Raw genomic sequence first — 14,686 nt, 5'->3', positions numbered from 1 at the left:
ACGCAGTGGAGGCGCCGCGCCGCGCGCAGCATGAGGGGCCCGCCGCCGCCGCCCGGAGAGCCGCGTTCGCCCGAGCGGCCGGCGGCGTGAGAAAGCCGGGGGCCGGACCCCACTCCGCCGCCGCGGGGGGCACAGCAGGCGAGTGTGAGCGCGGGGACACGCCGCGGGCGCGGGCGGTGCCGCGGGCGGGGTGGCCGCCGCCTGGTGGACCCGGGGCGCTCCGGCCCGCGCCGGGTGGCCGGGGTCGGCCTCGAGGTGGGGCGGTGGGAGCGCGGATGAGACATGACCGCAGTGGTGTGAGCAGATGGTGCCTTTGCAAGTAGAGCGCGGGGGCAGCCCCTGGGAACGTGGGCAGAGCCGGTGGCCTTCAGGTGCGTGTACCCCGGCCTAACTCTGCTTGTCCCGCCGACAGGTAGCGGCGATCCCGGCCGGGGGCGGCTGCGGGCGCGCGGCAACATGGCCTCCCCGCCCCACCAGCAGCTGCTGCCGCACCACAGCACCGAAGTGAGCTGCGACTCCAGCGGAGACAGCAACAGCGTGAGGGTCAGAATCAACCCCAAGCAGCTGCCGTCCAACAGCCACCCCAAACACTGCAAGTACAGCATCTCCTCCAGTTGTAGCAGCTCCGGGGACTCGGGGGGTGTCCCCCGGAGAGCGGGCGCCGGGGGCCGCCTGCGCAGGCAGAAGAAGCTGCCCCAGCTGTTCGAGAGGGCCTCCCGCCGGTGGTGGGACCCCAAGTTCGACTCGGTGAACCTGGAGGAGGCTTGTCTGGAGCGCTGCTTCCCGCAGACCCAGCGCCGCTTCCGGTACGCGCTGTTCTACATGGGCTTTGCCTGCCTGCTCTGGAGCATCTATTTTGGGGTCCACATGAGATCCAAACTGATTGTCATGGCAGCCCCCGCTCTGTGCTTCCTCGTGGTGTGTGTGGGCTTCTTCCTGTTTACCTTCACCAGGCTGTATGCCCGACATTATGTGTGGACCTCGCTGGTCTTCACCCTCCTGGTGTTCGCTCTGACCCTGGCTGCCCAGTTCCAGGTTCTGACGCCTCTCTCAGGACGTGTTGACAGCTCCAATCATACTCCCTCAGCTAAGTCCACAGTCACTTGCTTATCTCAAGTGGGGAGCTTTTCCATGTGCATCGAAGTGCTCTTTTTGCTCTACACCATCATGCACTTACCTTTGTACTTGAGCTTGTTTTTGGGAGTGGCGTATTCTGTTCTTTTTGAGACCTTTGGCTATCATTTCCAAGATGAAGACTGCTTCCCCTCACCCGAAGCAGGGCCCGGGCACTGGGAGCTGCTGAGCCGAGCCCTACTCCATGTCTGCATTCATGCCATTGGGATCCACCTCTTCATCATGTCCCAGGTGAGATCCAGGAGCACCTTCCTCAAGGTGGGACAGTCAATTATGCATGGGAAGGATCTGGAAGTGGAAAAAGCCCTGAAAGAGAGGATGATTCACTCTGTGATGCCAAGAATCATAGCTGATGACTTGATGAAACAGGGAGATGAGGAGAGTGAGAATTCTGTGAAAAGGCATGCTACCTCCAGCCCCAAGAACAGGAAGAAAAAGTCTTCCATACAGAAAGCCCCTATAGCATTCCGCCCATTTAAGATGCAGCAGATCGAAGAGGTCAGTATTTTATTTGCAGACATTGTGGGCTTCACCAAGATGAGTGCCAACAAGTCTGCTCATGCTCTGGTGGGTCTCCTCAATGATCTGTTTGGTCGCTTCGACCGGTTGTGTGAAGAGACCAAGTGTGAGAAAATCAGCACCCTGGGAGACTGCTACTACTGTGTGGCAGGGTGCCCCGAGCCCCGGGCCGACCATGCCTACTGCTGCATCGAAATGGGCTTGGGCATGATAAAAGCCATCGAGCACTTCTGCCAGGAGAAGAAAGAAATGGTGAACATGCGTGTTGGGGTTCACACGGGGACTGTCTTGTGTGGCATCTTGGGCATGAGGAGGTTTAAATTCGACGTGTGGTCCAATGACGTGAACCTGGCCAATCTCATGGAGCAGCTGGGAGTGGCTGGCAAGGTTCACATTTCCGAGGCCACTGCAAAATACCTAGATGATCGGTATGAAATGGAGGATGGGAGAGTTACTGAACGCCTAGGCCCGAGCGTTGTTGTTGACCAGTTGAAAGGTACGTGTATTTCTTTGCCTAGTCATTTCCCTCCCTAATCCTGTTTGTGTTGAAAAAAACAAAACAAAAACACAAACCAGTCTCTTTCCAGCGTCAGTATTTGTCTCGATACCTTACTGTGGGGGCATCTCAGAGCCAGTAGGACTTTCCCTCCATTGAGTCAAATATCACAGATTTGTTCACACTGTGGCAGTGCTGACCTAGGTGAGACCATAGAAGGAAGTAGAACTTTGAAAATGTATTTCCTTGCCAGTTGGCTGTTAATATTTCTGAAATTCTGGGGGCAGGCCTGATGAATGTCAGGGTACCTTCGAAGCCCTGCAGTCAGAACTTTGTAGCACTTTAAGAAGTTGCCTTTGCATTTCATTTGGTCACCCTTAAGTCCCATCAAAACGTTTTCTTGTGCCCTTTTCCAACAATGTGAAGAATAAAACATTTCTCCTGTCTAGGCCTCCCTTTGCTGGGACAAGGAAGTCATCTCAGCCCTGTAGGACTCTGAAAATTAGATGGAATCATGTACTCCTAAGTGTACACTCCCTTTGCCTATGTCTCTTTAAAAAAAAAAAATTTGCATTTTCAGCTTTCAACTTTATTTAATGATGCTTATCATGGTATTTGTATTATCATATAGACTACAGTATTTTAGAATGTTGAACTTCTCAAACCATCAGGTGACTTGAAAGTAAGCAGTGCACTCAGAGCAATATTTAGACCCCCTACCTCCAGCCCCTCAGATTAGTATCTGGTCCCTTGTCCAAGTCTTAAGTTCCTTACTGCTATTCTTGATGTTTTCACTGGGCTTCTTTAATTTTATTATTTTCATACAGGACAAAAATATTTGAAGTCTAGGAAGTGATATTTAAGTAAGTGGGAACAAAAGTAAGGATTCTGAAAAACACTTTTGAAAAATAGTCCTTATGTTTTACTAAAATCTTCCAGATTGAAGGAACATCTACTTAGGTAGTATGTAGAGAAAATCACATGGATTTTTAAAAGCCTAAATCAGTAAAGCTATATTATATGTTTTATTGTGCCCACATGTTGCATAATCACACAGTGAAAAACCCCAGGAAAGGGAATCCTCAGAAGGAGAAGTAACAGCTCAAATCAGAGATGGGGGAAGTAATCAGAGACAGTACATGGTTGAGTTTGAGGGCCTGAATAGGTTGTCAGCCTTCAGACAATCCTATATGCTCAATTGATATTTTCTTTCTCTGCTTGTGATCAGAGTTCCCCACATCATTTAGTTATTGGTTATCTGGCCAGGGTGCTCTATCCTTCTCCTGATTTTTCTTTATTAGAACTTTATTAGAAGTTGTGTTTCTTGGGCAGGCCTGTAGGTAATTTTGCTAGTAGTTGAATAATGATGTAGTAGAAGAACATTTTCACCTGATAATTACCTCTACCTAGAGCAGTGGTTCTCAACGTTGGCTGCACATTAGAATCACCTGGGGATCTTGTTGAAATTCTGATTTCTGGGCCTCATTATTAGTAACAAAGAAACAATTTCCGGAGGATGAGGCCCAGAAATCAGGATTTTAACAAGATTCCCAGGTGATTCTAATGTGCAGCCAAGGTTGAGAACCACTGACCTCGAGAGTTTTAAATGCTACATTGATGAGGTCAGAAACTACACTTCGCAGTTCACTTGAGAGATTCTTCCATGACAAGTGTTTTTCCCTGTAGGAGAGTGGCTCTCGCTCTCGACTCTGAAGGTGCCAGTGGAGTGGGGTGCAGATGTAATTACTGCTGGACATTTTGGCATCTATAGGCTCTGTCCTCAGAAATAGTGGGATAGATTCCAGAGAATGGAGCTGTGCTATACTATGTAAAATTAAGTATGACAATGATAGCAATTCTGTCAGGGATACTTTGAACAGGGCATTACTTGAATTTCAAAAATAAGAACAGATGTAATCATTAAGTATGTCTGGAAATGGCCAAGTCGTTGAATTTTTGGCAGTACCCAAATTAACAAAAAATTTTTGTTGATTGATGGGTAATTTTATTTTCAGTTTATGGACCAAGGGTCTAAAGACGCAGGCAAAAAAATCTAGAATGGGTTTGTTGATTTTTTTTTAAACTTCAAATAGTGTATGTAAATTTGGTAAATTCCCTTTTTCTCTAAATTGTGTGTATTATGTATTTATAAGGAAAAATTTTAGTACTGGATGGAAGATAGGGAAAGACAAGGCTTAGCTAAACCAGTGATTTCTTTACATGGTATTCCCTCCTTTAACTGTTTCCCTGAGACCATGAATTTTGCTGTATTCAGCTTATTTGGAAAATCTTTGTGGACAGGACTCCACTAATAGAGGATGTCTACACAACTTCCTGCCCCTTTTTGAAATTGCACAGTTCGATTCTCCAGACATTCAAATCTGCCAAATTGAGATGATCACATGGTGTGTAGAAAACGCTTTTCAAACATGGGGTTAAGGTTATATATGTAAGATTTCTTTTAGCCTGTCTTTGGATTTGTGGTAGATATTTTTTTATACAATGTTGGGCATTAGCCTTTCCCTCTCATCCCCTTTTCAGAATATGGGGTTAAAAATACCCAGTAGAGGGCTCTGTAGAAATGAACATGGGTAGAGTAAACTGGGGATTCCTGAACTAGCCTGGCAGCGTGAAAGGAAGCTACTCCTCTATTTTATCCAAACAGGCTTTGTGGAAGGTGGACTTTGATTATTTATGCACATTCACTCACTCCTTGGAAATCTTTATTGTGCTCTTACAATGCACCTGGCCCTGAGGATGCACAGATGGAGTCATGACAGTTCCTCACCTCTTTGAGCTCACAGTTATAAATGTTATAGAGTATGTAGAGTCAGGAACGCTTTAGGGAGGTGCATGAACTTGGGGTGAGTTTTGAGATTGAGCAGTGGCTCTCCAGGTAGATAGAAGCAGAACATTTGGTGCAGTGGGAATAGTATGGGCAAAGGTTTGAGGTTGTGTTTCTTGGTGGGTTGGGCAATTGTAAGTAGTTCATTAGGACAAGGAAGGTTGTGGGTGACTTGGGAAGGGGTTTGGATTCAGTCCTGTAGGTAATGGGGAGCCACTGATAGGTTTTATGCAGGAGGCTTAAGTGATCTGATTTGCAGTTTTAGAAAGCTAACTCTTTAAGTTCCAGGGACAGTATTAGAAGGTATGAGACTGGAAATTAGTCAGCTGTTTCAGTAAATCCAAGCAGGACTGATGGTAGCTTGAGGCAAGGTAACAATAGTGGTGATGGAGATGATGGGAGAGATATGAGAGTAGTAAGATCAACTTGATAGACTTGGAGCCTGGTTTAAACAGACAACTGGGGGAGGCAAGGGGCTTGCTTGATGGTTTGAATGGGAAATGACATTTCAAGTTTCTGGAATTGTCCTGGGGACAGTTTTAAGTCAGGAATGGGTGAGAGGCCTTTGAAGTTTCTATGGTATGGTGGAGAATGCAGAATATGACAGGCCAGGAACCCCTGGCTTGTTCATTCATTCATTCATTCATTCATTCAACAAATAATTCATTTTGTGCTGGGCACAGTTCTAGGTGCTGGGGATACAGCAGTGAATACAGCAGACAAAAATTCCTGCCTTTTGGTTGTTCCGCTCTAATACTGCAGTCAGACAGTAAACAAATAAGTAAAATATAAAGTTTGTTTTATGTTAACTTCTAAGGAGAAAATATAAAGCAGGAAAAAGGATATGGAATATGTGTTTGTGTGTGTGTGTGTAATTTTAGATATGGTGGCCAATCACTGAGCGAGAAGGTAGCAAGAATTTTCAGGACTAGGAATTTGGAAATTATCCCAAAAGTGAGGAGCAGTTATTATTAAAAACAGGGAGAAATAATATGATTTGAATGATGGGAGCAGGGCCCTTCCACACCATTTGGGATGAACCACTGGACCCTGTTCTATTCTGCCTTGGGCCACAAGCAAAAAGATGATGTGTTTGTCTAGAACTTTTGGTTTTTCCTATTATAGGTCGAGTCACAAAGACCAAAGGTGAAACTGTCAGAGAATGCTTCCAGACATCTTATTTCTCCCCTCTTAAATATTAGGAAGATAAAACAAACGTGCTCAGTCACTCCACCCACAATCATGGTTTTATAGAAGAGGGGAGAGTTTTTTTGAAAACAGGAAGGGAACTGTCTAGCATGCTCTGCTGAGGTAAGAGAGGCTCCTTCCCTTGGAATAGGCTGGAAGGTCAAGTTCCCCTCCCCCCAAGGCTGATGGTGGTGGCAGCAATAGTAGAACCAGAGGGTGGAAGCTGGGACAGGACAGATTTGAGAAGGTGTTGGAATTCTGGGATTGTAATGGTCAGGAGTAGCCCTGACTGGTTTATGAGTCTTTTTCCACAAGCCAGTGGTTCTTACACTTTTTGGTCTCAGGACCCCTTTATACTTTTAAAAATTACTATGGAAGCTAAAGAACTTGTGTTTATGTAAGTTATATATTGATATTTACCTTATTAGAAATTGAAACAGAAGATTCAGAAGTCTTTCCTTGACTCATTTAAAAATAATAAGCCCATTGTACCCATTGCATGTTAATATAAATAACATGTTTTTATAAAAGTAACCAGATTAAAATATTTTTTAGAGGTATTTGTGCTTTAATTTTATTACTTTTTGTTAATCCTCACCCAAGGATATTTTTCCATTGATTTTTAGAGAGAGTGGGAGGGAGGGGGAGAGACAGAGAGAGAAAAACATCAATGTGAGAGAGACACATTGATTGATTGCCTCCTGCATGCACTCCAACTAGGGCCAGGGATTGAGCCTGCAACCAAGGTACGTGCCCTTGGCAGGAATCGACCCCAGAACCCTTCAGTCCGCAGGCTGATGCTCTATCTAACAAGCCATACCAGTTAAGGCAAAAAAATATTTTCATAAAGAAATTTGGTGAGAAGAGTGGCACTATTTGACATTTCTGCAGATCTCTTTAATGTCTGTATTAATCAAAGACTGGATTTTTAAAAAACTGGTAAAATACACGTAAAATTTATTTATTATTTTAGCCATTTTAAAATATGTCAGCTAGATTTTTTTTAGCTTCTTTGGCATTGTTGCAGGATGTTGATGAATGTGTAGAAAATTTGGCTTTACTTTGATGTAGAGGTAGTTGGAAAATGGAGGAACATTTTAATCGCCTTTTTAGATAACTGTGGATATTTTTCTTAGATACCAAACTAACACCCAACAGACAAGTGGTAGTTTCTTAAGGGTTACTTGCAAAATGGATCTGAAATCCTATTAATCAATTTCTTTATATGCTATTAAAAGCCCATTGGATTCTTGAAGCATGAATCTTTACCCAAGTGTGTTTTGTAACATCATGCATTGATTATTTCAAAAATATTGGTGTTTTGTTATACAGATCTTCCCAATGTCAACATAAACAAAGCCTTTAATATTGGGAAGATGTCAATTTCACAGTGGCAGATAAGAGTTTTCCAGAATTTTTGTTTTCACTTGAAAGTTTGAATTTTATCATTGGCAACAAATACTGTCAGTTGTTTTCCTTGAAGTGGCAGACTCATTTTGTTCATTTTTCAGGAACAGTCTGCCAAATACTCATCTAAATGACCATAGTTTGTTTGTAGGTCAAGTATAAAGAATATTCTACCAAAAAAGCAGCTAGTTCAGCTTGTAACCCAAACAGTTGCATGGATGCTTTTCTTGACAATCATGGTACATCTGAGTGCAATGGAAGTGCTGTAGGCACTTTTTCCCATTTGTCACAGATTATGAGAAAGACATGCATTCAAGGTTGAGATTTAACACTATTATTCATTTTTACTGCTTCCTCAAAGGACATTCTTAAATGAAACTGACTTTTTTTCCCTTTTGCAAGTATGTGGTGGTAAAGAACACAATGATGACTAGTACAGTTTAGTGCCATTGCTTTGATTCAGGCATCAGCAGTTTTACCCACGATTACTTTTGTACCGTCATTGCCAATGTCAACACTGCAAAAGGCAAATAACATCATAGCATTATTATGGAAAAAGTTTTGACTTCACAGATACCTTGCAGAGGTCTCAGGGACCCCTAGGGGGCTACAGACCACACCTTGAGAACTGCTACCCAAACATACATTCTCAAAGTAGATGAAACAACTCAAATTGGAATTATGATAGACATATCACATTTATTGTAGAAGTAGCTAGTGACTTTAGTTCATACATTTACTTTTTCTCAACAACAAAAAAATCCTTTTGTGATTCTGCCAAATATTTGTTGCTGGTGTTTAGGGTTTATGATGAAAACTATCAACTTGGTTCTTTTAATTTATTTTTGCAGGGCTCACCCTTTGGTGGTTGGGTGTATGGAATTTGGTTTCTGATACATTTGGACTTAATTCTGAGTTCTGTGATTTCTGAGCCATGGAACGTTGGACAAACTATATAGGGACTCTCCAGTTTAAAGGAATGACAATACCTCTGTCAGAGGGTTATGGGGAGAATCAAATGAGATGATGATTAAGTAAAGCACTAGCATAGTGACTTGATCACAACAGCTGTTCAATAAATAATAACCAACTCTTTTAGCTGGTGAGTCACATTTTGTACTGCACTCAAGGGTGTTTCTTTTTTCCTACATTCTATTTGTTGCACATCTTGTATAATTTGGGACTGAAACTCAGAACACACCAGGGACTGTGATTGTGTCAGTTTCTCGAATTAAAAAGGGCAAGTGTCCAAAATACAAAAACACTGATAGCTTGCCTTGGATAACTGTAGTTGCCAAATTTGGCAGCTTCTTTATTGAAAACCCCAGGGAGTTCAGGCACTATTGTTCTTGGGCTGATTCTGGTCCACAGGGCTTAGAGGTACTTAACGTGATGTGACCCCCTTGATAGTTGAAGAATTATAAGGAAATCTTCAGCTTTGAAATTCTGGAGATATTGGCTGAGTTTTGAACTTGAGCAGTTATTCAGCTCTCCTGTTTTCTACTGTAAATTCATTTACTTATTTAACAAATATCAAATGAGTTTCCACTATTTATGAAGCCAGGACTAGGTTCTGGAAATAGAGCTCTCTGGCCTCATGGAGCCTACAACCTAGAAGGGGAAGTAGGCATTAATCAAATAATCACCTAAACAAATATGTACTAGATATGCTTATCGTATTACAAATAGGGCTGGGAGGTAAGGACACTTAACATCTCCATGTTATACACTAGGGAACTGAAGCACAGAGAAGTACTTTGGGATGGTTACACAACTAGAAAGAGCTGCTAAGTGGTGGAGCCGGTACAGTAGTTTCCCATTATCTGTGATTTCGCTTTCTATTGTTTTAGTTATCTATGGTCAATTGCAGTCCAAAAGTATTAAATGGAAAATTCCAGAAATAAGCAATTCATAAGTTTAAATTGTGTGCTGTTCTTAGTAGCATAATGAAATCTCAGGCCATCCCACTCCATCCCACTGGGGATGTGAATCATCCCTTTGTCCAGCATATTCATGCTATATAACTACGACCTATTAGTCATGTAGTGGCTGTCTTGGTTATCAGATCAATTGTCACCGTATCACAGTGCTTGTGTCCAAGTAACCCTTATTTTACTTAACAATGGCCCCCAAACTATTCACATAATTAAAATTTTTTTAAAATATATTTTTATTGATTTCAGAGAGGGAGGGAGAGAGAGAGAAACATCAATGATAAGAGAGAATCATTGATCGACTGCCTCTTGCACATCCCCTACTGGGGATGGAGCCCATAACCTGGGCATGTGCCCTTGTCTGGAATCAAACCCGGGACCCTTCAGTCCTAAGGCCGATGCTCTATCCACTGAGCCAAACCAGCTAGGGCTACTCACATAATTGTTATAACAGTGTATTGTTGTAATTGTTCTATTTTATTAGCTATTGTAAATCTCTTATTGTGTCTAATTTATAAATTAAACTTTATTATAGGTTTAAACAGCAGGTCCTCAAGTAATGTCATTTTGTTCAACATCTTTTATGCTGTAGGAACTTAACTTGTTTATATCAATTAGCCTATGGTAAAATTGGTTTCAACATATGTCATTTTGTCTAAAGTCCCAGAACTTATCCATGTCGTCAAGTGAGGACTTATTATATATCGTTGACCCTTGAACAACTTGGGGGTTAGAGGCCTTGCAGTTCAAAATCCATGAATAATACGGACCTCCTTTGTAGTTGAAAATCTGTGAATAACTACAGCCGTCTGCTTACGTGGATTCCCAACTATAAAGTTGACCTGTGAACAGGGGTTTGAACTTCAAGGATAAAATGAAAAAAATCAGTGTATAAGTGGACCATGTAGTTCAAATCCGTGTTGTTCAAAGGTCAACTATATATAAGGCTTGGTACTATTCAAGGTTTTAGACATCCACTGAGGTCATATTTGAGGTCTTGGAATGTATTTCCTGAGGATTAGGGGCGACTACTATATTTAAACTCAAAGGACAGTATTAGAAAACACTATTTCCCACTGCATAGAATAATTGTAAGGATTAAAGGAGAAAATGATGTTAAGTACTTAGAAAAGTGCTTGGCACATGTCACTCTTGAGATTAGATTCATGAACTAGTGTTATTGAAAGTGGGGACAATTAGCAGCAGCAACAGCAGAAACAACTATCCCTTTGTTTAGCTCTTTCCAGTTCAGAGTGTTTTCATGCACATTGTAATCTCAACCATTGTGAAATCTTAGGATCATGGGAACTGTGTTCAGAAGTTTATATTTTATTTACTTGCTTCTTTCCCTTTATATACTAGTTGTCAGTCTGAGTCAGTTTCTTAACATCCTCTGAAGGTGACCAGTGACTTTTTTCAAGACTTAATATAAACTTTTGGATTTTAGCTTCTTGATATATTTCACTCCATTACAGATATCTTTTTTTTTTTTTAATGATGATGATCAAATTCTTCCACCTTGGCCCTTGCTGGCATGGTTCAGTTGTTGAAGAGTGTCGGCCTGTGCACTGAAGGGTCTCCGGTTCTATTCCCAGTCAAGGGCATGTACCTGGGTTGCAGGTTCAATCCCTGGCCACGTGGAGGGCTCGTGTGGGAGGCAACCAATTGAGTGTCTCACTCACATTGATGTTTCTCTCTCTCTCTTTCTCCCCTCCCCCCCCCCCCCCGCCTACTCCCCTTTCCTCATTCCCCCCTCCCTTCCACTCTCTCTGAAAATCAATGGAGAAATATCCTCAGGTGAGGATTAAAAAAAATTTTTTTTTTTCCATCTTGGGTCTGTGGAAATCCCTCCAGGTTGGCCCCTGAGTCTGTTTCATACAGCCCAGTAGTCTTTAATAGCTTTCATACTCATTTAGTAATGTTTTAAGGAGTTGAGAAATTATAGGTGTTAAAATCTCATTAATTCTGTTTGATATATTTTATTCAGAGACTGAGCTAAAGTTTACCCTTTCCTTTCTTTGAAAAGAAAATTAATAGTCTATGCATGTTTATATGAAGAATTTGTACCACAGACAAAACAGTTTGTGTTTCTTAAGCTTTTTGGAAGGTTTAATGTACATTTTTACAACTGACAGTTTCTTCTACAAAATTTTCTTACCAACACCTGTTTAGTGGCAGGTGCCTATGAATGTTGGTAACTAGGGATAAAGAACTATAAAATGAAAAAAAAATCCTAAACTAACATGTAGATTACCTGTTTGCAGACTAAGAGTACCCTCAGCCCAGCAAGCCCCATCCCCAAGGACAGTTGTGGAAGGTTCTAGAAGGCCTAACTCCAGAAATTTCATAGGAACCTTGCTCTGAATAGTGCTTCCTGGAATGACTGCTCTGTCACTCTCCTTTCTATTTGTATTTTATGTGTATTTGACGTATTTTGTTTATGATCTGTCTCTACTTTACTAGAATGTGTCTTGAGAGCAGGAATTTTTGCAGATTTTATTTATGGCTGTATTCCTAGCATCAGGAACATGGCCTAGCATATAGTAGATGCTTCATAATATTTGTGGGATGAATGAATGAATATTCTAACTACTTGAGCTCCACGTATGGACACTCCATTGTGTGTGAAACCACACTCCAGACATCTATCTACACAGAACAAACCAAGAAGAAGGTAGAGAGCAGACAACTGGTTTTCTAGTAATGGTTGATTGGTTTATTAAGTAGATGTTATGGGCTGGGCCTTGGAAGGATCTAGGGAAGGAGATAGAGAGAGCTGCGAATATAGTGCCTGGAAATGTGAAATAAAGGCCCATGGGTGCGTGAGAATGGCTAGCCTCAGGACTAAGGGTCCCAGGGCCACTACAGTGAAGACTGTGAGGTAGGGCTGGAATTCAGGTAATTGAAAACCCAAGTGTTTGTTTAGGGCCTAGGAAATACAGTTTGAATTGCTTAGTTTAGGCAACAATTTTTAAGTTTTAAAAAATGGATATTTTAAGAAGTGTATTTATTTTTAATAATACTATAGCTCTTTATAATTCTTACTTGATTTTCATGTATACACATGAAAAACAGCATACCCTTTTTTTGGGCAAAGCTCCTGGCTAGTCCTTGTGCATAATTTCCAGGATTTTTATATAATGCTATTAAATTCTGTTCATTTTTTTCCTTCCAAAGAAAAATGTGCTAATGAAAGCAGCTTTTGAATAATTTATATTTGTGTTTGAATTGTTTGGGAAATATTAAATTAGGTTTCTTACCATTAGTTTGTAGAGAGGGAAAAAAAACCATGTGATTTATTTTCTTGTATATGGATATTAAAATACAATATACCATTAAAGCTTTGACAGCCGAAACCGGTTTGGCTCGGTGGATAGAGTGTCGGCCTGCAGACTGAAAGGTCCCAGGTTCGATTCTGGTCAAGGGCATGTACCTGGGTTGCGGGCACATCCCCAGTGGGAGATGTGCAGGAGGCAGCTGATCGATGTTTCTCTCTCATCGATGTTTCTAACTCTCTATCTCTCTCCCTTCCTCTCTGTAAAAAATTAATAAAATATATTAAAAAAAAAAAAAAAGCTTTGACATTTTAAGTAGAAGTGCATTGCATATTGATTCAGTTAGTTTTGCCCTATTAAGTGGTTAATATTCAAAGTGTAGATTACATTGCATTCTGTAATTTCATAAATGTGTTCTTTTTCCCTTGAGAAAATGATTCTTATGTTTATTAATGTTAATTTTTGTTTTGTGAATGAGCTGTCTAAAAACCGATGGTGTGTGGCTAGGGGATTTTTCTGAAAGTAAAGTACTTTTATAGAATTACCTTAGTATTTGTATAAATGAATTTGTTTAGTAGATTACTTTTTCATCTTAAGATGTTTTCTTTACTAACTGGTTAAGCACTTTTGGGAAAATAATTTAATCTCTCTGGTTCTCAGTTTCCTCATATTTGTAAAATAAAAAGTTGGAATTAAATGTGCTTTAAATTTCCCATCATTCTCTAAGACTAGCTGAGCTTCTCAGGTGATTGGGAAATAGTATGCGTTCTTAATATGAAGAAGTGGGTTTTTTTGGGTCTATTTGTTTAAAGTATGAATCCTCATTTAGTTAAATTTAGCATATGAAAACTCAGATTTACAGAATTGCTATTGCAGAACATGTGTGAGATTCTTAATTTGCCAAAGTATTTTTACTTCCTTTGAATATAAATAAAAAAGATTGAGTTAAAGAAGTGTAATTTACACATGCTTTTTTTTATTATTATGTTTGTTGAATAAAGCAGGGTGTCAATTTGATTACGAAAGTTTAAGGAACACTTTTGAAATGGCTTGGAGAAAATGCAAAGTGATTAAATTTTTTAAAAATGTGCTTCAATTTTTTAAAAAATGTGCTTGTTTGAACATTATTTCGGAGAGATTGGAAGGTTAGTTGCCAATAAAATAAATTTTACTGTGTTGGCAGTAGAACAGAGCTAATATTAGATTAATAATGTTCTTACTGATTATTCCATTAATAAAAAACTCACTTGTTCCTGATGGGTTCTTGTATCTGCTGTGTGTTTAGTGTGCCTGGGTCCTATATATTTACTATCTATTTAGTGTGACTCTAGTTCAACAATTAATGCACCTGGAAAGTGGCTACCTTAGACTTTGTAATTAGAAATTAGAGGTCACTAATGATAAACAAAAACTGTTGGATTTAATTATAAAGGATTTATAAAAGATTTGAGTGGGTTTCTTATCCTTCTTTCTAAATAGCAAAGCAGCTCATGGAAAGTAATATAACATTTGCTGTGATTTGCAATGGCTGGTGAAACAAAGTAGAAAAGGAAAAACACTATACTTTGTTCTGAAAGACAGTGCTGTCACTGGGTACATATGTCATCTGACCTGAGAGAGAATTTTACCTCAACAAAGACCCAACTTGTGAAACTCTAGCTTCCCTTAGAGAAACTGTTACTCACAGTTTGCTGGAGTCATCTGTTTTCTAAGGATTAAAGTGCCTGACTCAGTGTGTAAGTAATTGCAGAAGGTTAAAAATTTTTAGAACTATCATGCAAACAACAAAATTTCAAAGGACATTTCTCATCTGTGACAAGCATTTTATAGAGAACTTCTCAGCTGTAATAATGAATTAACTCTGTTCTTTCTGACTCTTGAAAGAAAT

The 14,686-nt window shown here is 40.6% G+C and overlaps 1 protein-coding gene across 3 annotated transcripts in view; it reads left to right on the top strand.

Moving 5' to 3' along the window:
* ADCY9 (adenylate cyclase 9) overlaps positions 1 to 14,686 on the top strand; it is a 140,143-nt gene continuing 125,457 nt past the window's right edge. For 2 of the 3 annotated variants that reach the window (XM_059692960.1, XM_059692958.1), the window contains exons 1-2: positions 1 to 138; positions 413 to 2,149. In XM_059692960.1, the coding sequence (XP_059548943.1) occupies positions 457 to 2,149 (1,693 nt within the window). In that variant the 5' untranslated portion in view covers positions 1 to 138; positions 413 to 456. Of the gene's footprint in view, positions 145 to 412; positions 2,150 to 14,686 lie in introns of all 3 variants that reach the window. The other variant, XM_059692959.1, reaches the window with a different exon arrangement.

This window comes from Myotis daubentonii, chromosome 4, assembly GCF_963259705.1.
Source record: "Myotis daubentonii chromosome 4, mMyoDau2.1, whole genome shotgun sequence".
NCBI lineage: Eukaryota > Metazoa > Chordata > Mammalia > Chiroptera > Vespertilionidae > Myotis > Myotis daubentonii.
This window is presented reverse-complemented; position numbering and strand designations above follow the sequence as displayed.